The sequence below is a fragment of the Hydra viridissima genome, unplaced genomic scaffold (genome assembly GCF_058129835.1).
Source record: "Hydra viridissima isolate aposymbiotic clone 2 unplaced genomic scaffold, HvirCarnegie_v1 scaffold_8, whole genome shotgun sequence".
In the NCBI taxonomy this organism is placed as follows: domain Eukaryota; kingdom Metazoa; phylum Cnidaria; class Hydrozoa; order Anthoathecata; family Hydridae; genus Hydra; species Hydra viridissima.
Window position 1 is genome coordinate 4,183,151 of NW_028324307.1, and position 25,859 is coordinate 4,209,009.

General features: G+C 29.8%; 2 protein-coding genes and 2 pseudogenes across 2 annotated transcripts; 3 read left to right on the plus strand and 1 right to left on the minus strand.

The window, feature by feature from the left end:
- The first annotated feature begins 1,131 nt into the window (after window positions 1–1,131).
- On the plus strand, window positions 1,132–3,100 carry LOC149884633 (uncharacterized; annotated as a pseudogene).
- A 10,279-nt stretch (window positions 3,101–13,379) lies between these two features.
- On the minus strand, window positions 13,380–15,115 carry LOC149884634 (uncharacterized; annotated as a pseudogene).
- A 1,013-nt stretch (window positions 15,116–16,128) lies between these two features.
- LOC149884635 (uncharacterized) lies at window positions 16,129–19,624 on the plus strand. The gene is made up of 6 exons (XM_090094524.1): window positions 16,129–16,191; window positions 17,114–17,210; window positions 17,521–17,610; window positions 18,607–18,688; window positions 18,823–19,058; window positions 19,329–19,624. The coding sequence occupies exons 1-6, from the start codon at window positions 16,129–16,131 to the stop codon at window positions 19,622–19,624; spliced, it is 864 nt and encodes a 287-aa protein (XP_089950650.1).
- Window positions 19,625–19,756: 132 nt separating this feature from the next.
- On the plus strand, window positions 19,757–21,821 carry LOC149884636 (uncharacterized). The gene is made up of 3 exons (XM_090094525.1): window positions 19,757–19,961; window positions 20,148–20,270; window positions 20,816–21,821. The coding sequence occupies exons 1-3, from the start codon at window positions 19,757–19,759 to the stop codon at window positions 20,845–20,847; spliced, it is 360 nt and encodes a 119-aa protein (XP_089950651.1). The 3' UTR covers window positions 20,848–21,821.
- The last annotated feature ends 4,038 nt before the right edge of the window (window positions 21,822–25,859 follow it).

The window sequence follows — 25,859 nt, forward strand, 5'->3', positions numbered from 1 at the left end:
GTTGATGTAAATTTTATAAAAATGGCGAATGATTCAAGAAGAAAACAAAATATCGATTTAAAAGGTTATAATAGCAGTTAAAAATACAAACCTTTTATAACAAATCGAGAGGTAATTACAAGTAAGAGTTTGTTTGTTCATGTTTGCTTTTCTGCATTTACTTCAATCTTTGGCATAAAGAAGGGAAGATTGGAAATAAAAAAGAAGTCTTTTAGCTACAGGCACATTATAATTTTTTATTGAATACATTAATGATTATAAAATCTTTATTCTTAACGCCCGTTTCCAATAACATTTTTCATATATAAAAATTACGTTTTTTCATTATATAGATCACTCACCTCAAGATCGAAGAGGAAAACACAAAAATCATTATAAAAGATTTACTGCTGAACTAAAAAATAAGATATGTGATCACATCTTTTCTTTCAGAGGTCAAGAGTCCCACTATTCTCAAAAAAACAAAAAACAAGGTGATTATATTTTCCTGAAGAACAGAATATTACCAAGGTGTTTAATCTGTTTAAAATCAAATATGGAAATAATAAATTGTCATATTAATCTTATCGCAATATATTTAACAGTAATTTTAACATTTCTTTGGGTACCCTAGAACTGAAACTTATTCTAAATGTGATGAGTTTAAAGATAAAATCGAAGCAATAAAAATTGAACTATCTTTTAATTCAGAATGCAAAATGCTTAAACAACAATTGCATGAGGTAGAATTACAGAAAGAACAACTCCACAAAGATGCAGAAACATTTTATGTTGGAAAACGAAATGCAAAGTTTAAAGCACGAAGGGATATAACAAAGATTTGTATCAATTGCTTCTGACTTAATTTACCAAATCTATCAACCAAGAACTTTTACTAGAGAAGAAAATTGGCATTTTATTCATTTAATATTCACGCGCCCAGCCTGCACAAGACGTATCCAAAACGTATTCTATTTGTCTGATAATCGTATTATAAAGATAATACAAATTGTATACGTTTTAAATATGTATACCCGTATACTACACATGAGCTAAATAAATTGTTTAAGCCGTGCTTTCAATACGAGGTTTTCAGTTTCCGCGTCGTAAAACCAAATTGAGCACGTTTAATGTAGGTTAACATTTAAAGGAATGACGTATTATCGTAAATGCAGAAGATTAAATGCTGAACTTAAGAAAATCGTTAAAGAGGAGGATAGCTTTAGTTCTATTGAATATAACTCTTTTGTTGATGATACTTTATGTGTTAAAAATATATTTTCAGTTTGCACTAACGAGACGATAATTGAAAATATCGATTTTGGTGTGCTCTCTGAGTCAAACAGCACACCAAAATCTATATCGTTAGAGTCTGAGCGAAGTTATGATGAATGTGATTTTGATACTGTTCCAGCAATGCATCCTACATTAAACGATGATAGTGGTCACAGTGATAATGGAGATTAAGATATCACTTATGGTCTAGTTAGTTTATCATGTAAATACAATCTGTCAAGATCTTTCATGGACAATTTACTCAAACTTTTAAGGGAAAGTGGACATTGCTGCTTGCCAAAAGATTCACGTACATTGCTAAAAACTCCTAGAGAGATTGATTATAAACAAAAATGTGGCGGAGAATATATTTATTTTGGTATAAAATGTGCAGTATTAAAGCAGTTAGTTTTTCTTCCGAGTTTTCATTTAAACCACGATTCTATCAACCTAGATATCAACATCGATGGACTTCCTTTATTCAAATCATCAAAAGTTCAGCTTTGGCCTATTTTGGGTAATTTTGATGGCTCAGGTGTTTTTACTACTGCTTTACATTCTGGAACAAGCAAACCTAATTGTGTTACAGATTATCTTGATGATTTTATAAATGAAATAAATATTTTGAGAATTGATGGTATACACTTTAATGATAAGATGTATGCTGTAAAACTTAAAGCTTTTATATATGTGATGCACCTGCACGATCCTTTCTTAAGTGTATATTTGGTCATACAGGTTATAATGCATGTGAGTGATGTCAAGTAAAAGGTTCTCGTGATAGTAACAGAACTGTATATAATGATGATATTAGTTATCCGCTTCGTAAAAATGAAGATTTTAATCAACTTCTGTATATAAATAGCCATCAAGTGCAGCTACCGCCATTAGTTAAAATAGATGATTTTGACTGCATTAAAGGTTTCATTTTAGATTACATGCACTTAGTGTGCCTTGGAATTACAAAAAAAGATTAATCTTTCTAAAATCTGGTCCTAGGATATGCAAATTATCAAACTCACAGGTATTAGAAATATCTGCTAAACTTATTTCTTTTAACGGTAAACTCCCTTCGGATTTTGTAAGGCAACCACGATCTTCAGAAGATTTATTATTTTGGAAGGCAACAGAATATAGGGAATTTTTACTTTATTTTGGTGTTATTGTTTTAAAGGGAATTGTTTCAGATGCAATATATGAACATTTTTTGACATTTAGCATTGCAACGCGTATTTTATTGTCTAAAAATGATGAATTTCGTAGTTACTATCTTGATTAAGCTTACAATTTATCAGTATATTTTTGCAAGAAAGCCAAGTTTTTATATGGGAATACGTTTTGTGTATAAAATGTTTATTGTATTATACATGTTCATGATGATGCAAAATATTTTTGGTGTTCTTTAAACAAGTTGTCTTCATTTCCTTTCGAAAAATATATGCAAACATTAAAGAAATATATAAAAAACTCTAAAACTCCAATAGTGCAAGTAGCAAAACATCTTTCTGAGTTGGAGAACTTACATTTTATGAAAAATACAAAAACCCTGGTCTATAAAGTAAGTACTCGTTTTCGTGACTCGTTGTTTTTATTAGAGGACATCACTTTCTTTTTTATTAAAGAGATAGATGGAGAAAATTGTAAATGTTATGCTTTTAAGAATGACCAGCTTTTATCTTTTTATAAAAGTCCAATTGATTCTAAGGAGTTAAATGTTGATATAATAGATATGAAACAGATTCGTTTTTGCCCAAAAATGTTATGTAAGTCAAAACTTATCCGAAAAGCTGTTGTTACCTTATAAAATGGTTTTATTTGTATGTCATTAGTTCATGAATTTATTTAATTTTATTTTCAAGTGATCTTTGTATAAAATAAAACCAATGTTTATAAATATAGCTTTTTTTTAATTTAATTGCAGATTTTTTAAAATATATAACGTTTAACATAAAAATTTATTATATTAAATACTCCTTAAATTTTCTCAATTTTAACTTTTGTATAAATAAATCATTTTGGTATAAAAAAGATTAAGGTGATGTTAATTAAAATAGATTTAACCAACCATACTACAATGGGGCGAGATAGAAAACTGGCTAAAATAACTTTCTCTAATTCAATGATCTACTAATTAGTCAAATATAAAAACAAAATCTTTGATAATTATTTTTATATTAGCCTTGGTTTAGTTAAATATGGCAAGCAAAACTATTAAAAATAAGTTACTTTAGACAAGAGTTGTGTTGGAAGAAAAAGCTGGTTCTCAATTTGAAGATGTAATTCCAGCACATTGAGTAAATGAATATAAGTGTATGGTATTTTGGCCGTCAACTATGTCAGTCCAAAGAGCCATTTTGGAACAAATTGGCGTTGACAAAACATGGAGAAAGTTTAAATGGATCAAAACTAAAACTGTGGATGGTAAGTGGTTTGATTGTATTATTTTAATCTATGTAATACATTTTAATCTGCATCCTGTTACAAAAAGGGTAATAATTAATTGGCAAAGCAAAGATAGATCGGCTTTTGCATCTGCATTGCCGATCTATTAAGTTTGTCACTTTTGCCAAGTAGATACTTCAAAAAGAGAAAACATTTTTCTTTGTCAAATGCTAATATGATCACCATTAGATAAACATACTTAATTCTATTTAGTTGCTATATGTGTGAATGTTGGATGACTTGGTTTATTTTTACCAATTAAAATAAGTTTTACTTATAACTTTCAGATTGATCTGGGGTTTGGTGTCACAGTATCGAACACGAAGCTTTCCATGATTAAGTTGACAAGAGCAACTCATCTTGGTAGGCTGCTCATGGATTTGATATTCACCCAAGAGGAGATGGCACAGAGTTCAGTGACAGGTCGTGTTTGTAACTCTTCAAAAGTAGCAAAGAAAGCATTGAATCCATTAAAAGTTGCTGCACTGTTGTGTAAGATTTCAAAATAAGCCATTTGTAAAAACTATTTGTGCATCATTTTTTTAATTGGCATTACTAAACGTTATATTTTTATGCCAATAATCAATGCGTTATACTTTATTTATTACAAGTTTTGTATTTCCTGCTTTGTTTTGTAGCGTACGTTCAGAAACAATATCCTGGAGCCGATAGCAGTATGAGAAAGCAGTCAATGGCTAAAAAGCTGCAAGATGTAGGGAAATTCAAAAAGCGGCAAACGAAAGACAATATTGTGGATGAAAATGAACCAGAAGATATTTGTTAGCAAAAAAATTTTTCATTTATGTTTTTCAACAAGATTTAAATTTTACTTCGTTTATTGACTTTATTCTGCAAAAGCGATCCCATTGATCAAGAGAACTCAATAATATTAGCAATTTACGTGATAAAGTTTGCGTTTTATGGTATATATGGCAATTAAAAAAACATGAGATTTCATATAATTCGAAAGCTAAACATGCTGTTTTACCATGGAAAAACCATGGAATTTGGAATTCTTATTTGCAACACAAAAAACCATAAGTTTTCCATGGAAAATCTGTGATAAAAACCCATGAAAAAACCATGGGTATTTGAAACAAGTTCCCATAGAAAACTCATGAGTTTTTCCATGAAAAACTCATGAGTTTGCCATGGGAACGTGTTCTAAATACTCATGGTTTTTCCATGGGTTTTTTTCATAAATTTCCATGGGAAATTTCCATGCGGGTCAACAGGTAAGTAGCAAAGTATAATTATTACACAAAGTATTGCTATTTAAAATTGTATAATTGTGATAGCTACTATAATAATTTATATTACCATAATTATAAATTATTGAAAAGGCATCTTTACATATAGCTATTTCTGTATTAAAAAGTTAATCATGACTAGATCTGGAAATGCTAGATCGAAATATTGTTGAGCAATCACAATAAGTTTATGTTACTAGATGCAGTCGCGTATAATTTTGTAATATAGAAATATCATACACAGGGGCATCGCCTTGGAGGGGGTAGAGGGGAGTCTCCCCCTTCCAGAATCTAGAAAAGAGGGAAATTGGGAATTTTCTTGCCACAAGTTGGAGTAGTTGGGAAATCGGTGATAAAATTAAAAAATATTTTCTAGTTAAATAAAATTAAAATGTTTGCGAAAATCCACCAAAGATCTAATTCTTTTTTGACTTGGACAAATAAACTTAACGTTTATTAAACGACTTAAGGCTGTTTTCCACAAGACGAAACAAATTGCGAAGTCATAACTAAGTGCCCTTTTGATATCCACGTTGTTTTGTTTTTTTCGCGCTACTATTTTTTGTTATCAACAATAAAAATGGCAGCTGCAAGTTTATGCTTTATGTTTGACTAAAAGCAGTTATTCTTTTTTTTTTCATACTTTCTACTTTGAAACGTGAATATTTATTTCCATGAATTGATTTTAACATTTCTGTCTTTGTATAAAAGATATAATAGTATTTAAAATGACATGATTCATTTTTTAATATAATAATTTAAAGTATAAAGCTTTTCATCAGGAAGTATAAGAAAATAAATGCTAAACTCTGAAATGAACGTTTTGCGCCTGTTATTATTTCTAATTATCAGTATACTATAGTAGGATCAGAATTAGGTTTGTAGTTGTAATAGGCCTAATTAGAATATATAATAGGATTATTAGTCTTATTCTATTATTGTAAGACTCATATCTTATCCCACTTGTTAAGAGTGATAACTTTTATAAACATTTTTAAAATCATTTTAAAATTACGGTAAATTATAGTATCTGCATTTGTTTTCCAGCACTAACTATGAAAAGCAAAAGATATAAATTACTATTTGGCATATGGAAAGCAGTATTTAACAACGACAATAAAACCAGTCATGAAATCCGTTCATAGTGGTAGAAAGGTTCATATACTAACAGTGGGAGCCCCAGAGAATCCATTTGTAGTATCTTTAGCTTCAAAAAAACGAAAAACGGAACCTCAGAATGCTTGTAACGATGTTGAAGTGGGTGATGAAATACAAAGTAGTAAACATACAAAGTTAGACTTGATAATAATTGAAACATCGACTTCAACATGTGGTATATCCATAGAAGAAGAAACAAAATCTTCTGATTAGAAATTTGAAGAGTACGCAAGTTCAAAAATTCAAGATAATGATGCAAAAGTGGAAAACCCGAGTTATGTTGTAGTCCAGGAACAAGCAGAGAAATTTACAGAATTAAATTCTAAATCAGATCATTTAACTCAGTTTCCTGACCGAGATGAAAAAGATGACACGAATATTATTAACTTGGATAGTACTGAAGTAAGCAGTGAAACAACAAATTGGACTTCGCTCATGGGGAGTTTGGGTGTTTTAATAGATAATCTTAAAAATTGTAATGACATTTATAAAATATATTGTAAAGAAGAATCAGTAAATGAAAAGTTCGCTGCAAATGAAATTTTGAATGCAATAAGTTCTGTGGTGGAAGTGTCAAAAAATGTTTTGAAAAACGGTTAGATTCGGGAAAGGCTGTTGAAATCCGTCGAATGCACTGATAAGACTGGAAAAGGGATGGCTGAGCTTATTTTATCTTCTTTACATAAAAAAGGCATTGACACATCAAAGATAGCTTCTTAGTCGTATGACTACGAGAGTTTGAAGGAGTACAAATGTATATAACAGAAGAAGTTGGGCATAATACCTTGTCAAGGCCTCAGTACAAACACTGCTTTTGAACATGCCTGCAAAGTTAATACATTAATACGAGAATTGTTTTATGTCCTCGAACAGTTGCATGTTTTCTTCACATCAAGGACAAAAAGATTTAGTCATTTTAAAGAAAAACCTGAAGACATTGACAGTGCAATACAGCTTGTAAACCTGTCTAGAACATGATGGACCGCACGAGCAAAATCTGTTAAGGCTTTAAATCAGTGTTTAGAGAAAGTTATTGATCTTCTTCTGAACATCTCAATTAATAAGATTTTTGATACTAACACGAGAACTAAGGCAATAGGACTTCTGAAAAAAAGTAACAACTTTTGATTTCTTTATTACTCTTTTCTTCATGAAGAATATCATAGAGTAGATAAAAATATTAACAGAAATCTTAGAAAGTCCAAACTTCAATGTCATTGACAGTATTAATGTAATTGATAGTACTGCCAAGAACATACAAAATATCAGTAACGATACAGATGCTATGAATAATTTGATTAAAAGTGCAGTAATATTTTCTAGAAAATTACACATTGATGCAATAAAAAATGATTACGAACGACACTCTAGATTAATAGCAATGGAGATGAAAGCTTTTTATCAGAAGAATTCAAAGAGGTCATAGACTCTCTAGCCATTGGTCTAACTGAAAACTCGGCAGCATCAAAGGAAATATTTGCCCCTATCACCAAACATTTTAGGTTTCCTTAAATAAGGATAATTTCAGTTTTGAAAACTTAACAAAAGCAAACAAACTTTTTCTTCCTGGATACAAGGATCATTTTCCAGATGTTCATGTGCTGAAAATCCTGATGGAAATTTTGATAGATATCTATTTAGAAGAAGGTGATGAAGATTTTAAGCCATCAAGAACACCAGCTAAGACGCTGCAAGACATTTTGTACCATGTTGTGAAGTTAAAGGATATACTGAAACAAGCCCATAAACTATGTGCTTTTGTAATCTCAGCTGCTTAGAGTGTATTATCAAATGAAAGTTCTTTCAGTAAACTCAAGATTGTAAAATCACATCTGAGAACAACAATGAGTGTCGAGAGATTGGATAGTCTCATGCTGCAGAAGTGCGAAAAAGAACATTATAAAGTAGTTAACACCAAACATCTTGTTAAACGATGGGTTCAATTGATGAAACGTCATATTAAAATCAAACAGTAGACAAAAAATGATAAACTGATGATAAAATATTGTGCGTATAAGTTTGGTAAAAAGATAATATTTTCCTTATTCCTTTGTACTTACTCATTTCCGTAAAATTTTAAAATGCTATATATGCTTCCAGAATGGTTTGTTAAAGTTTATTGGATTTGTAAATTGTAACATTTTTTTGTACTGGTACAATTTCACTATGAATGGGTAAAACCTTTAGACGTTTTCTGAAAAGAATATTTGCGTATATGTAAAGGAAGCTTTGTTTTGCTAATAGACTTTAATACTGATAATTGGCAATTCATGAGAGTGAGTGCAGTGTAGTATAACAATCAGTAGATTTTGTAAATAGGGCAGAATTGATTTCTTGAATTAAAAAAAACAGTTGTGAAAACTATGTTAAGCAGTTAGAAAAAACAAGGTCTTTTCCCCCCCCCCCCCTCCGGAATTTTCTCACGCAACGCCCCAGATCACACATTGTTATTACTTAGATTTGCTGTAGACTGTAGTATTACCAGTTGACTGTATTTTTTTTGTACCATTGCTACACATCCAGTGGAACCTCTATTTCGAGTTGATGTTTGCGTATCGCACCCTTTTTTTACTCTGTCTAGCAACCTATACTATACAGATAGTGCAATAGCGACTTAAAATAGTTAAATTGATAAACTCATAACCATACTAATAACAGTTCAATGTCAATAATAATTTTAATTTAGCAATACTAATTTAGACTAACTGTAGTCGTAACGGCTAACTGTTTATGGAAAGATATTCACTAATTTATAGCTTACACTAGCACCACCACTAGGAGGATTAATAATGCTATAATTTTTTTGAGTAGGTGTGAACTATTCTTAATTAAACGGGAAGGGCAGAGGAAGAGATTCTTTTGTTAATAAAAGAAAAAATTCAAATTTTGATTTGTGACAAAAAATCTTGTATGCACGAGGAATTTGTTTATTTAGTAACAACCTTTTAAGGACAGGTTTGGTAATACTCAAGTCTCATTGCAGCGCAAATCGATGATTTTCGAAAAATAAATCCAGTGCAAAATTTAAAAGAAGTAAAACAACTCCGTCAAATATATGATAAGCTTGAAATTATGGATCACTTCTTATTGCCATTATATCAGAAAGAATTCCACGTGAATTAATCATTGTTATTTCAAGACATTTTAAAAGTGGTAACTGGAACTTAGTAATGCCAATTAAAAAAATTTATGAATGTGATTAAGAAAGAACTTTCAGCTCTAGAGCATTGTGAAGCTGTTACTAATACAAGTATCGAAGTAAAAGAAAATATACCAATCGCATTACAGAATATGCACATTGATATTAAAAAAAAATAATCAGCACCATTTTAACAATAGTCAAAGACATTTTAACCATAACACTATCCCAAGAAATAATAAAAAAACTAGAGACACTTGTGTGTTTTGTAAAGAACAACATTTATCATTTAAATGCAGAAGTAAAACTGATGTAAAAAACCGTCGAAGTGTAGTTCAAAAGGAGAGCAGATGTTTTGTTTGCCTAAAAAGAGGATATAAAGCGAGTTTTTGTCGATTAAATTGTAAGTGCATAAAATGCAAAACGAAGCATAACATAACTTTTTGCGATGCTGAAAGTAATTGAATAACTCTGGACTTCTGATAACAAAGAAATTGTTATCAGAAGTTCAGAGTTATTCAATTACTCATCAAAACCAGCATGAGGCTACCAACAACCGTGTTATTCTACAGTCTGCTAAAGCTACAGCTTCAAACTCATGTCACATTTTATCCAGTTGTATTAGAGTATTATTTGATGGATACAGTCATGGAACTTACATTACAGATGCATTACGTAAAAAATTGAAGTTAAAGAAGTTACGCACAGAAAGTTTAATAATTAAAAGGTTTGCATCAGATGAAGGTTTAATCAAAACACTAGATGTTGTTCGTGTTTGTTTGAAGAATAGAGATCCGAAGAATAATATGTACATGGAGGCATTATGTATTCCTTTCATATATTCACCATTAAAAAATCCTAACTTCAATCTTTTGCAACAAAAATATGTTTACTTAAAAGGAATCCCTTTAGCTGTATCTTAAAGAAAAATGAATCTGTTAACATCCTTATTACTCAATAGTTACTGGAAAAATAATAAGAGATTACAACAATGATCTAGTTGCTCTTGAAAGTATTTAAGAATGGATTGTTTGTGGTCCATCTGACACCGGTGCTCGTGAGAATTTTATTTAAACTAATTTGATGTCGACTTCACAATCAGACAATGTCTTAAGGTTGGAATTACGAATATTTCGGGAATCTGAATCCAGTGATTTCCAAGAGCAAGACAATTTTTACCAGCAATTTAAAAAATGACATTAAGTTTAATAGGGAACGAATGTGACAAAGCTACTATTAAAACAAAAGTGTGAATTTTTACCTGATAATTATAACATTAGTTTAAAAAAATTTATTTCATTACAAAGAAAGTTTGAGAAAAATACTGATTTAAAACAACGATACCAAGAAGTAATAACTTCATACGAAAACGAAAACATTGAACGAGTCTATGATCCAGGTGAACCTGGAAAAGTTCATTATCTACCTCATCATGCAGTACTACAAGATAATAAAGAGACAACAAAGTTACGTGTTGTGTCTGATGGTTCCGCAAAAGAGGGTGGTCCTTCAATTAATGAAAGTTTGTATACTAGCCCATGTTTACTGACATGCGTTTAGTACACTTTTACGTTTTCGCATGTTCAAGATAGAACTGATATCTGATTTCTGTTAAGGGTTTCTAATTGTTGGTATATGCAATGACCATAATGATCTATTGCGAATTTTATGGTATGATGATAAGAACAACATGTTAATTATTTACCTTTTCCTGCGAATAGTATTTGGCATCACTATTAGTCCTTTTTTGTTCGATACTACAATTATAAAGCACATGAAAAATTATTCAGATACATTAAAAGAATTCACTAAAAATTTTCTAAGAGATTTACACGGCGATCTTTCGTATATAGATTTTCCTAATATCCGTGGATCTGGAAATTACCACATTGTGAAACAACTCCATGTAACCTATTTAAAATGTTATATACAATGCGAATTCACCTTACTTTATAAACATAAACTTGTGCGTTATACAGTCAGAACGTTGTTCTTTAGTTTTCAAAAAAAAATGTTTTTTTTGTTGATAAAATCATGCAAATAAAATGCACTTTTAAGATTACCGACGTTCGGGGGCAGATAATCGACGTTCGGGGGCATTTAAAAATACACACTAAGGAACAAAGGAATTTCAATTTTTTTTGACAATTAGGAAAAATAAGACCTGTTTTATCAAGAAAAGTAAAAAGAGAAAGGTTTTTTATTTTTGTTATGAAGAATTTACAATTTCAAAAATCAGTCTTTTTTTAGAACTTTTAGCCGAATGCGTTGCAAGATTCCAGGTCTGCAAAATTACTTAACTTTAAAGAAATAGTTGCGTGTCTGTATTTTGTTTAAATAAAAAACGAAATAATTTCTTTCTGTATTTTGTTTCCTTTATTAAACTAGGTGTTTTTACTGTTTCTTTCCTTAATATGAAGTAAATTTTTGATATCGCCAGAAAATGATCAGACTCAAATCGTAAACGAAGTTTACAAAAATGAAATTATTTTCAATAATTTCAAATTAAGTGAAGATAAAATAATGTTATAGTTCTTCGAACTGTAATAGTATAACTGGAATTAATTAACTAATAGTAATTAATAGTTCTTCTCGTTTTTATGAAAAAGTTATCATGGGATTGTGTAGTGAATATTGGAGTATCTAGAGTCAGGAAATGGTTAGCCAATGTTTAAATGTGTTTTAAAACATGGTGAAGATAAAATTGGTATGTCTTTGTCTGTGAACCCGAGGATTGCGAGTTATTGATTAAAAAACTTCCAAATGCAAACTTTGTGTTTACAGATTATAAGCGAATTTGTGCTCAGCACTAGCCTAAAGATGCAGAATTAAATAAATTCAAAGGTGTTAGATTTGTTCAAGTGCATCCTCCATCAGTTTTTAAAGGTATACCAGTGTCTTGTATTCCAATAGTGTCTAGAAAACGAGATGTCACTGGGTTAATATGCTATGAAAGAATAGTTTACCTGATGAGTTCGAAAACTTCAAAAAAATGGATGCTATTCAATTTAATTCAATTGTAAAAAATTTGAAGTCAATGATAAATAACTGTGGAGAAAAATTTTATTTTGTTGAAAAAGAAATAAATATATCTTTAATATCATATGAACATGGTGGACCAGTACCTAAGTTTTCAATATATGTAACTTTAGAAGATTCTGGAGATATATATATATTTTTTTTTACAAAAAGGAATTACTAAATATTATTCTCAACTGGAGAATGCTGTCAGTTATGCTATTAACAATGAAACAGATTCTAAGCGAGCAAGTTGTTTTAGTCACCAAAACCAATTAAATGACAAAATTTTGGATCAGTTCTCAAAGTTTTTTGTGATGAAACAGTTGCAGCATTATGTGTAAAAATTCCTGAAGCTAAAGATACTGCACTTTTTATTGAAACAGTTGTCAAGTGATGGCTTATTGTCAACAGTAAAGGTCTAGATATTAGATTAAATGATATTCAAAGAAAGCCTATTACTTCAGCCAATGGCAAATAGATTTCTTAGAGAACTATATTTCTTATTGCAAAAAACTTCTAAAAGATTAGCAAGCTGTGCCAAGTATTTTATGAATTGCGGTGTATCTTATGTATTGCTAGGACATATGCAATCAGATGCACTAGAAAAACAGTTTAGGAAATATCAACAAGAGTCAGGTGGCACATCTGATAACTGTGCAAAATGTTATTCAAAAATTTAGAATCGACAAAACTGGAAAGTTGCTAGATGAGCAAGCAGATTTTAAAATATTTCCTCCTGCTCACCACCACTATGATAACTGTGAACTTGATGTGGAGATTGATATGTCAATATGTGAAAATTGTGAGGTTCAGTTGCCTAATGAATGCAAACAAGGGCTTCTATATATTGCAGGTTTTATTGCTTACAAACTTCCAGAATTATATATATATATATATGTATATATATATATATATATATATATATATATATTTATGTATATATATATATATATATATATATATATATATATATATATATATATATATATATATATATATATATATATATATATATATATATATATGTATATATATTTAAAAAAACAACAAAGTAAACTGCCATACAAATACATTTTAACATAATTTAAACATAATTTTATACAAAAGAAATATAGTCTATGGATATTCCAAAAACAGCAATGTATTCAGTCAGTTGTATATTCAATATTAAAAAGGTAATATGAAGCAACAAAACACGACATCGCTAAAGAAACATCGACATCACTACGATGCTCGATTACTTTTCACCCATCCAACATAATACTGCATTTTATTACATCATTTGTATTGCTGAATAAAATTTGTCATCATTACTTCTAAAAAGAAATTGTATATTTTTATCATAACCTATTAAAAATAAAAGAAAGAAAAAAGGAATTCTCTCTCTTTATATATATTAACAATAATAATAAAAATTTAGTTTCTTTTACTTTGTAATTTAATGTGTTCGCCATTCTGCAAACAGTTACAGGACGGTCTTTACTTGATATACCAAATACAACATGCTCAAAAAACAGTAATATATTTTTCAGTTGCACAGGGTATTCAATATTAAAAAGGTAATACGAAGCAAAAACACACGACATCGCTAAAGACACATCGACATCACTACGATGCTCAATTATTTCACAGCCATCCAACATAATACTACAGTCTTTTGTTGTTATTTTTTTTCTACTCGGCATTTTAATAGTTGGTGTATGCTCTGTCGGCTGGCTGTCAAATGTAACCAAAAAATCTGTTGATTCCTTAAACAATCTTGGCAATGAATGAATCGCTCATTTAAGATGGCATCTATAATATTAACTATATATATTTATAGATGGCATCTATAATATTAACTATATATGTACATATATATATATATATATATATATATATATATATATATATATATATATATATATATATATATATATATATATATATATATATATATATATATATATATATATATATATATATAATTTAGGTAGTATCAATAATATAAAATAATAATAGAAAAACAAGTTAACGCACAGGAATATCATCTTTTAAATAATTTAAAATAGTATAAATATTAAGTATTAAAACCTTTTTTGATAGTGTCATCAATTTCGCATTCTATTTCAGCAGATATCGCATCCACATACTCATCTTTAAACTTGGACTTAGCGAGATTAATAATTCTATTGCCCATGGCACCCATTCATTGGTGGAGCTCTTTATCAAGGTCTTTTCCAAATCTTAACTTCATTTCATTTATAAACTTTAAATAAAAATTAAAATGTGACTAAAGTTAGACACACAAATCAAAACATTGATAAGTTTTTACAATCAAAACGATTATATTTTCATTAAACACTTTTTTTTCCATTAATTCATCACTATATACAAAAAAAAATTATATTAAAAATTATATACAATTTAAATAAATGATAGATATCTAAAAACAGTAACTTTTTTTTTAAATCTATATAAAAATTAAAGTAAACTTAAAAACCAACCAATCTTCCAATAGAAAGCCATGGATAAATAGCTTTTATATCAACTATGGAATTCATTTCAAAATCCTTTACTCTAGTTGACCAACTGCGCTGTTGTCGATCAAGCAGCATATTGATGTCTGGGCGGAGCCTATTACTTTCAGTTTTCATGTCATGGTGATGTTTGGCCACATTTGTTTCATCTTCACCAATAGACAGTATGTTTGGCTAAAAAATAATGAAATCCATTATGGCAATAAATATTTTGTTGATAAAGAAAACTTACTCATTATTGTTCATAACAAGCTAGCTGAATGTAAAAATAAAAATGGTATATATATAAAATTACAATATTACTATAGCTCTAACTTTCCTAGTACTGGATATAAAATATAAACACATAATATATATATATATATATATATATATATATATATATATATATATATATATATATATATATATATATATATATATATATATATATATGTATATATTTGATTAAGTGAAAATAGGCGCCAAAAGTAAACAAATTATTATTGAAGATTATATATATAATTTTATAATATTTATAATTTGTTGATTTAATCGTCTCCTGGAATGAACTGAACTTAAAATTTGAAAAAGTAGTATTTTTTGACCATTTTTATATATTGAAAAAATCATAAATCGTACAGACGGTTCTTTAAAGAACCCTTTGTACGATTTGTACCGTACACAATCGAACAGACAGTTCTTTAAAGAACCTTTACGGGTGTATCAAGAACCCTTTAATGGTTCTTTAAAGAATGGCTTTATGGGGTTCTTACGAAGAACCCTTTTTAATAGTTCTTCAAAGAACCTTTACGGGTGCTCCATTGGCAGAAGCGTGAAGAAGTTTTAAGAGTTCTTTAAAGAACCATTCGGGTTTAGAGTGCAGATGGCCAAATCTATTATAAATTAGATTTTGATGATGACTGGAAGTGTTTAGAAAAGTGCAGTACAAGAAACAAAACTGTTGTAAATGCTACAATAACGCCTTTATATAAGTTAACTAGGCCCATTAAAAAAAGAAAATTAACCATTTGCAAGAAATTAAAAGCTTAATTCCTGTAGATTATTATACGTTCTATGATAATTTACTCGAAGATTAATAAATTTTTACATAAAAAAAAAAGTGCAATTAAGTGCAATTTTATTTTAACCAAATATAATTTAACTCAGTATCAATTGCAGTATTATTTATTTTTTTAATTTTTCTTAATGTAAACTGACAATTTAAATTGGCTATGATTAATTTGTTAATATATAGATGATTGCTCTTGCCAGCAAAGGTGGTCAAACACTCAGAGAAACTCTAAAAAGGGCCATTAACGCAGTATTAAATTAAATTGGACAGGAAAAGTTGGACAGGCCGGACATGGAGAAAATATTTTCTGTAAAAGAGCTTCTCGCAAACTTAATTGTTGTTAAGCGCTGCAAAGTAAGTACTTTTTGTGAGTAATTTGGATTTAAATCATCTTAAAAATTGATAAATCAAAAATATCTTTTCACCCTACATTTTCTTATTACGCAAAGAATTTTATTTTTTTAATAATAAAGGCTTTGTTTTGATATGTTCTAATTATAGAATGAATTAGTAAAAATCCACCAACGAGACCCAGCCAACATGTCAGTATGGGCCCCACATGCGTTTTAACCTGGACATGTGGGCATGGGATACTCTACATGGGTTGTAGATGGGTCCCATTTGGGCCAGGCCATTAACGCAAAAATTTAACGAAATATTCCGTTAAATATATATTCTGTAATGTTTTTAATCGCGTTTTTTTTTCCGTCAAACGTGTTTATTAATAAACAATAAGAAAAACGTGCTTCTTCCATTTAACAACTTTGTAAACTCTGTAATAGTTTGACCATTCAAAATCATACAGTCATTTTAACATTAACGAGATTTCTTTGTTTTGAAATGATTTATCTACAGCAAAAGTTTTAAGTTATTATTATTAAAGTTTTAAGGTAAAATTTATTAATAATGAATATGATACTTTTAATGTATTAATAATATACTATTATATAAACTTTATATATAAAAATATTATTACATATATATATATATATATATATATATATATATATATATATATATATATATATATATATATATATATATATGTAATAATATTGCAACATAACTGCAACAGCTAAATCTATATTAAGCAATATTATTTTAGCTTAAGTTGCAATAGCTAATAATTATAATAAAAATACTTTTATTAATATTCATTTTTTAATTATATTTTTATATATATATATATATATATATATATATATATATATATATATATATATATATATAATTAAAAAATGAATATTAATAAAAGTATTTTTATTATAATTATTAGCTATTGCAACTTAAGCCTAAAATAATATTGCTTAATATAGATTTAGCTGTTGCAGTTATGTTGCAGCTGTTAGCTAAAATAGCTAAAAAATTATGCAGTATTTTAATGGTAATTAGTATTAAATCTAATTAATATTTTACGTTTGTTAATATTATATATCACTAAACACAACTATAGTTTATATATATATATATATATATATATATATATATATATATATATATATATATATATATATATATATATATATATATATATCCATGAGTAATTCAAACGCATTACCATAAATTTTTTTTTTTTTAAATATAAAGGAAAAAGAATATCCACTCCCCTAATTAAACAATATAGCTTTTTAGTTATTTTAATTATTCAAAAAGCTATAAAGATTAAATTGTGTTATTATGTAGGTGCTTTATCTACTTCAATTTTACTGCCACCACCGCCTCAAATAGTGCACAGACAATTACTAGTTTCTAACGATTCAAATTTCCAAGATGGTGAGTACAATAAATTAATACAATAGCACAAAGTAAAAAAGATTATTGTGTATATACATTACGAAAATATAACCCCATACTGACTGACAATGAAATAACAAAAGGAAAGGTTCATCCATTTGCAATCAATTATAAATTGCATTTGGATGAACCTTTCCTTTTGTAATTTCAAATTACAAATTACTACCCGGTAAGTTACCGGTAATCTACCGAAAGCTGAAATCTAGTTACCGGTTACTTCCACACGGATAAACGCAAGTGCGTTAAAGTATTAGAATATCTATTTAAGTAGATGTTCTTAAACCACATGTTTTTCATACTTTATATCTTTATTACATTTATTATAAATGTTTTATTATAAACATTTAATATAAATGATTTATATCATAAGTAAGTGTTTTAGTTTAGAGTATTTTTGATGTAAGATCGTTATATTTTTACTAAACAACTGAATGTATAAAAAAATGTTAAATTGCTTAAGATTTCAATGTGCTTTAAATTGAAGTTTAGGTTACAGCACTTTAAAATGCTCAGCAATTTAACGTTTGTATATATATTTAGTTTTTAAGTAAATATAACAATTTTACATAAAAGTTTAAATAAAAGTTTAAATCTTTCAGAGCTAAATAACATTTATTCAACAAACAAAGTGTTAAGGTGTTGGTTATGTGTTTAAATAAATAAAATTATCACGTTGTTGCTGATTTAGTATTAATTCACTGAGTTTAAAAGTCACATTTTACTGTTATTTAAAATTGATTTAGATGAAAGCTAAAATATGTATCGAAAGATATCTAAAAAGCAGAAGTATTTTCACTAAAAGAGGAAAATGCATTCTCTGTGGATTGAAGTTTATTGGTCATCTGATAAATTACGGAGCCATAAAAGAGCTAATTGTTCTGGTATATCTGATGAAGAAAAACAACTTTTTTTTGATAAACCTGTAAATAATAAAGTTGGTATAAGTAAACAATATAGTGGTGTTAATTTGATAAGTCAATTTGCACTACACTGATTTTTCTTCAAGTTGTTCGGAAATAAAAAATGATTTAAAGAGGAAAAAACTGCAAACACAATGGTAAAGTACATCATATTTATTGTATATTTTTAAAATTTTAAGATTCTTAATGCAAATTAAAATTCTTAAGTTGAATATTTGTATTCGTTATTATTTACTTTACAATATTATTAACATTTTATTTGCAATTTTAGGAGTCCTGACATAGCAATTGAGAAAAAGAAAAAAAAAGAAAATTCAAAAATTAAGAATAAGCAAAACTCACCAATCAATTTATCAGAAAATTCTAATTATGACTCTTCGGATAGTGAACATTTAGTACCACTTCTTCCCCCACCCCCATGCAGACATTCAACTTCCACCACCTACACAGATCGAATTGATAAACCCTCGCTAGCTAGTCCTAGCACAAACATAGCATCTTCAATTCGTAAGTTTTGCATTTTAATTATATTTTGGCATATATAGGTTGTTCAATTATATGTGCAAAAGGTGTTTTTTTTATAATAGACCGCTTTTGAATTTAATTCTATCTATCTTTCTATTACTCTAGTTGCAAAGTCTTTCAACTTTTTATAGCCATAACACTAAAAATTATGCAAGAATAAGGGTTTTATGACTTTCATAATTTCTAGAGTCATTTTTGAGACTCAATATACCGTACAATTTCCTATAAATATAATTTATTGTTTTTGGATAGTTACTGATTTAGTAAAACAAGCAGTGGCTGATGCTGTCCAACCATATTTTCAGAGTGTATTTAAACAGTTGGAGGAAATTAAGTTACAGTTACGTGTACAACGCCAAAAGCAAGTTTCTCTTGGTCATAATACAAGTGGAAATCTTCCAGAAAACTTTATATTTCCGTTAAAAGAAATAGATGAACTGTTAGAGTTAAATAGGATTTTTTTGGAAAATACTGAATGTCGATCTAATGCAGTAAGTCTTTTATTATCAATATATAATATAAAAGTTAATTTTTTTTCTAAAAATTAAATTAGTTTATTTTTTCTATTTGGAATTGACTACATATATAATAACGTTTGTACTTTAGTATAAACGTTATTTTCATATGCAATAGCTAATGATAAATGTTTATTTCTTCATAGGTTATTTTTTTGTTTCTAAATGATAGAAGTGGAAATAATAAATAATTATTCCTTTATAGGTTATTTTCTTTTGTCTCTAATTGGAGGAAGTGGTCTTGATGACTGTTTAAGAAAAATTGCTAAGAAAATCTTGACAGCAAAACTATCAATGCTGTATAATCTTACAGGAAGAAAAGGAAAATTAGAGTTTGGTTGTCTAATGGGTGTGAAAAATGTAATATATGGTAGGCAAACTTATAAATAAAATTATTGTAAACAAATAGTTATATATAAGGTAACACTTAAATTCTCATGATCGTCGTCATCATCATCATAAACATCATCGTTGTTATCATTTTTATATTATAATTGTTTTAAAGATCACAAAAAAATCTTTTCATCTGCTAATTATTGCACATTTTATTATGCAGATGCAGTAAGAAAAAGCTATCCAACATCAACAGCTAGTCAACTGGACAAAATACTTTCAAAATGGCTGTCAGGGTCTATTGACAGAGATGGACTAAAAAAAGCTCGAGAAAATAGTTCAAAAAGTCAATAAAGTTTTTACTTAACTCAATTTTGCTTTTGTTTTTTTATCTGTTTTTAATCTTATTTGTAATTTTAATATAGCTATTATGAGTACAGTTTTCATTTCTAAATAAATGGTACAGTTAATAAATATGCGAACGTATGAATATATTAATTGTAATATTTAAGTGTTTGTTTATTTATTCATTAATATTAGTTATAATTAAATTATTGTTATAATTAAAGTAGCTTGATGATTTAATTTTTCATTCACTTTTATTGATTTTAGAAATTATAGATCTACCTACAATTTTAATTTTATGTCTTTAAAGGCATAAATATGTCAAATACTAAATATGTTGAAATATATTTTCAAAAGCAATCTAATTTTTTTTTATATAAAATGTATTTTTTACTATTGGGAAGACTAAATCATGTGAAGTTAATTAGTCTTTCATCATAACACTTGTTATTTTGGCTCTCTCTTACATACGTCATATTTAGTCCCAGTCGTGGGACTAAATATACACTATTAGCGTGTAACATATAAATATTTCTTTGTGTATAGTTCCTGAAATAGTAAAGCAATCAATGGCTTAAGCTGTTCAGTCATTTTTTCTAAAGTGTGCTCAAGCAACTGGAGGAGCTGAAAGGTGATATTAATTAGCAGTGGCAGAAAGCCCCGTTAGACAAACCATGACGGCACCTTTTTCAGAAGCCTAGACTTTTTTCTTATTTTTCCATTCCAAGTGATAAACGATCTTCTGGAATTCAACCCGATTCTTATGGAAGATTATGAGCAGTGATCAAGAACAGTAAGCTATTTTTTATTAAATTATGACTTTTATATCTCAATTTTAATAAATTGTGTAATAATTATTTAATATAATCTGTTATATGATTTTAGAAATAATTATTTACTTTCTTGCTAACAAGCACCTACAAAGAAAAGGCCGAGTTTTGTTAATCGGAATAACTGACTTTTCCTTTTTCAATTTAGTCAACTTTTTTTAATTTCTTGACCATTAAATTGGTTAAATATTTACTTCATACGCACGAGACTTTTTCTTGCTTTTGAGAGGGACAAATTTGGGAATAGTTATTTGGGAACCGAATATCCGAACTGAATATATCCGGATCCATAACTCAAAATTAGGATACAGTTACCCAGGTAATCGGATCCAGATCTTGTTTCCGATTATGCCATACACATCAGGTGGTTCACATTTAGTGATGGTAGATTGAAGTTTTATTTTGTTAGGTGTTTTCATTTTTTCTATATTTTGTTCATCTCTGTTTATTTTTATTATTTGTTTATGCAAGTGCAGTAAGAAAACTATCCCTAAGAGACGATTAGTGAACCGGACAAGACAATGCCAAAATGGCTGTCATGTTCAATTCACATTGATGGCCTCAAAATAATTCGCTAGGAGATGCGTAGAGGAAGACATTTAATTATTTTTTTATTTATATCAAATGCAATGAAGTGTTTTTTATAATGTGTTTATTTTCTTGTTTACATTGTTAATTTTTTTTGTTGGATGCTGTTTGAGAATATTGATTGAATAAGCTTCTTTTATATGACTTATGACTATCTTTTGAGTTTTATTTCGAACAAATCGGCATTCCTTTTATTTTAAAAAGATTATTTTGAAAAGATATTTGTTAGTGTGGCAGTGTAAATTGTATACAATTATCACATTTAAGACACAACATTCCATTGTCACATTAAGGCACAACAAGACCTTATAAGCTCTTGTTGCCAAAAAAAAGGCGGTGTGAGTATATAAAGTGCCAAGAATAGCCAATATTAGGCTTGAATTGGCAAATATTGGGCTTTAATTAGCCAGTATTTGGCTTGGATTGGCCAACGTTGTGCCAGTATTAGCCTATATTTTCCCATTCATGGTCGATGTTAGGCCATTATAAGCCAGTCAAAACCAATCATGGCCCAATATTGGAGCCATGATTCTGCCAGCCAAATGCCAATATCTTCCCAGTAATGGCCCAATTTGCACTCCCCAATATTTGCCCAATATTGGCCCAATGAATTTGTCTTATCTGGGTGTATATATATATATATATATATATATATAGATATATATATATATATATATATATATATATATATATATATATATATATATATATATATATATATATATATATATATATATATATATATATATATATATATATATTTAAATATACTACTGTGATCAAAAAGTAAGGTGAATTTTTAATTTAAACTTCCCGCCTTATTCGAATCGTCCAATCTTTTTTATTTTTAAGTTGGTAGGAATCTCATTAACATTTGCGCCAAATTACATGTCAAACTCATAATTATTTTTTTTTGTTTACGCTTGTTTCTGAAGTACCAAAAGTGCATTCGGCGATTTTCACGATGTCTAATTTTGTTGAGCAAAGAAGTGCTATTAAATTTTGTTTGCGGAATGATATTTCTGCTGCTGAAACGTATCGAATGTTGCAAAAGGCCTTCAGTGAAGAGACTATGTCTCAAAAAAATGTTTACAAGTGGTACAAAGACTTCAAAGAAGGCCGAGAACGTGTTGATGACTTGGAACGCTCCGGACAACCATCGACTTCGATTGATGATCGCCACATCAACAAAATCAAAGTTCTTCGTGAGTTTTTCGCCAAAAACTCTACCCATGTTGCTCCACAACCACCGTATTCGCCCGACTCAGCACCGTGTGACTTCTGGCTGTTCCCAAAGCTCAAGAGACCACTCCGGGGAAATCGTTTTGAGTCCATTGAAGAGATCCAACGTGAATCGGCACGCGCATTGAAGGCTATCCCTACCGAGGACTTTTCGGCATGCTTCGAAAACTGGAAAAAACGTTGGCAAAAGTGAATTGGGGCCGGGGGGATTATTTTGAGGGGGACGATACAGATTTGGAAGAACGAATAAAGATTTTTCATTTTATAAAAAAATTCACCTTACTTTTTGATCACAGTAGTATATATATATATATATGTGTGTATATATATATATATATATATATATATATATATATATATATATATATATATATATATATATATATATATATATATATATATATATTAGGGTGATGACTGACTTTTATACAACCTCGTTTCCCTGTATCATAGTTTAATAAGCTTTTATTTAAGATTAAATAAAATATTACATTCCAGGCGATTTCATAAAAAAACCTCACGCACAAAATGATTTTAAGAATTTTATTTATTAGCTTTTTGGCCAAGTTTTTAAAGTCACTGTAAGCAGATACAAAATTGAACACAAGCTGTAGAGTCACATGCATACAGCATTATATAGGATCATCAAACGCACAAGGAAGTCAAACATTCACGATAATGTCATTAGAGAGGATGATTCTCAGTGGGAGGTTGTCCTTATTGCGGCAGGAGTCGTGCAATTCTTGCATAACTTTGATGGCACGCTCGCAGCACTGGTTGCTTCGGGCAATTTTGATTGGAGAGTCATCTGTTTTCCAGTGGGTTTTCAAGCAATTGAAAGCTTTTGGGTAGTCATTGAGACCTTCAGTTCTTCAAAATCTTCAACGCGGAACAATTGATTGCTAAACCAATGGTAAGCCCATGAGTAAGAAATAAATGAACAGATTTTACGCAACCTGATCCGGGTTTCTGGCATCAGAAGAAATGCAAGAAGTGCTTGAATGGCACGAGAGTTCCAGCGTGCATTGCTGATGTTTGGGATCTGTTTGAAATTCACGAAGGGGGTCTCATTCCTCTCAGTTAAGTGACGGAAGACACGAGTGAGGTGGTAGAGAAACTTCATGTCATCTCTCCAGCCGCCTGTTTTCTTAACCTCAGTTTTACCGTTGCTGAAAGCTGCTTTCAATTTATCGTAATTGCTCATCAAACCCTGCACAAAAAAATACTCGATGTTTGGTGATTTATTCGACCCATGGAGCTCATCGTCCATGACAACGCGAAGAACGCGGTCTAGCACATGGTGTTGGCAACTGATAAACTTGGGTTTGGGGTGACCTTTCTCTTCGAACATTTGCTGCAGCCGAACAATAACGCCTGTCTTCTTGCCGGTATTCACGTTTGTTGTGTCGGCAACAATATTCACAACTGATCCCCACAGTTTGAATTCCTCTAACACATTCTGGAGTCCTTCTGCGATTGTTTGAGCTTTCCCATCTTTCAATTTTAGCGCAGTCAACTTAATTTCTTTATATTCATTCTTGAGGACCACGGCCTGCTATTCAAAGCCCTCAATGTGTTTGCCGTCAAAGTGTATGCTCCACTTCTCCTGATGAAGCGTGTTCACCAATTGTTTCTTCACCTGAGTAGCTCTGGTGTATATAGCCTTGTGGATTGCTGATTGACATGTGGTTGGGATTTCAATGCCCTCACCAGAAAGCTGGCGGCATACCACTGCTGCTCCATGGGACGACAGCTTTGAGCATGTAACAAGACGTCTTCCAATCCCTGTTGGGTAATGCTTCTTTTTGCTCGTTGATGCCGCATTGTCATCCTCCCAAGGAATGTTTGCACTATTCTCGGATGAGTCGTGCTACTTTCGGAACAATCAGGTAGCACTAAGCTGGTAAGTGTGGACACAGTCGCTTCCATTGCCCTCTTTCGCTTGGATGGGTGGATGGTATTGAGACTAGCAGGTTTGCAAGTCGAGTAACCAACGTGACCTTTGCTCTCAACTTGCAGTTTGTAGAGGTTTTCATCCTCTTTGCACAAACATTCGTCTTTCATCTTGGTCATGTCAAACAGTTCATTCAATGAATCAAAGTTTTGTTTTTTTCTGCAGCGCTCGTAGTCTTTCAGAAGTTTTGCTAGTTTTGCACAAATGGATTGATCAGATACATGCGGGAAGTTCAACGTTTTGCTCCATAGGTTTTTAAGCTCTACAGCAATTAAACCGATCCTCTCTCTCCGTTCTTTGGCAGTGGATTCAAGAAATTTGAAGCGTCCAATGACGTGGTTTTTCAGGGGCATGCGACTCCGTTCGCTCAAGGGTGCTTCATAAATTGCCACGTTGCCTCTTCTTGGTGGGGCTTGAAACTTGACTAAGTTCTTTGTCCAGGTTTCCTTGTTCTTTTCCGTGTTAGACGAGCTCTTCTTGAACGACATATTGTCTTCTACTCAACAACTGAACTAGGAAAGGCCTTAGCGTCAGTATTATTTGCGTAACAAATTAAAGAAACTGTTATTAAGTTTTCAATGATATTGTTAATATATTTTATTCACTGATATTGTTAATATATTTTATTTCAAAAAAAGCAAATAACGATTATAGCAAATGAAAAAGGCAGACTCTAATAAAATATTGTATGCTAAATTATAATTTGCGAAAGAGTTAAATGTAATTTACCAAATAATTCAAGGATCTCTTTAAACTTAAACTATAGAGAATGCGCAGTAATTAAAATAAGGCAATAATAATGTTGACTCCAAATTAAGATAATTAAAACTCAACTACCCGCTTTGAACACTTCGTTTATATATCAGTTTATAGCAGACTGCAAAACAGCTGAAGAAAGTTTTAGAACTCTACAGAAGCTTCCCGAACAATTACGTTACCGTGACGTTACTTTCCTGGCTGACGGCGCACAGAGATA

Bases quoted from the DNA above. Each gene is read 5' to 3' on its own strand.
- LOC149884636 (XM_090094525.1), top strand. From the start codon at position 19,757: ATGATAGAAGTGGAAATAATAAATAATTATTCCTTTATAGGTTATTTT. The intron at 19,962-20,147 runs GTAGGCAAACTT...TTTATTATGCAG, and splicing joins TGTGAAAAATGTAATATATG to ATGCAGTAAGAAAAAGCTAT. The intron at 20,271-20,815 runs GTCAATAAAGTT...CTTTGTGTATAG, and splicing joins TCGAGAAAATAGTTCAAAAA to TTCCTGAAATAGTAAAGCAA.
- LOC149884635 (XM_090094524.1), top strand. From the start codon at position 16,129: ATGGAGAAAATATTTTCTGTAAAAGAGCTTCTCGCAAACTTAATTGTT. The intron at 17,611-18,606 runs GTGAGTACAATA...TAATTTGATAAG, and splicing joins CGATTCAAATTTCCAAGATG to TCAATTTGCACTACACTGAT. The intron at 18,689-18,822 runs GTAAAGTACATC...TTGCAATTTTAG, and splicing joins AAAAAACTGCAAACACAATG to GAGTCCTGACATAGCAATTG.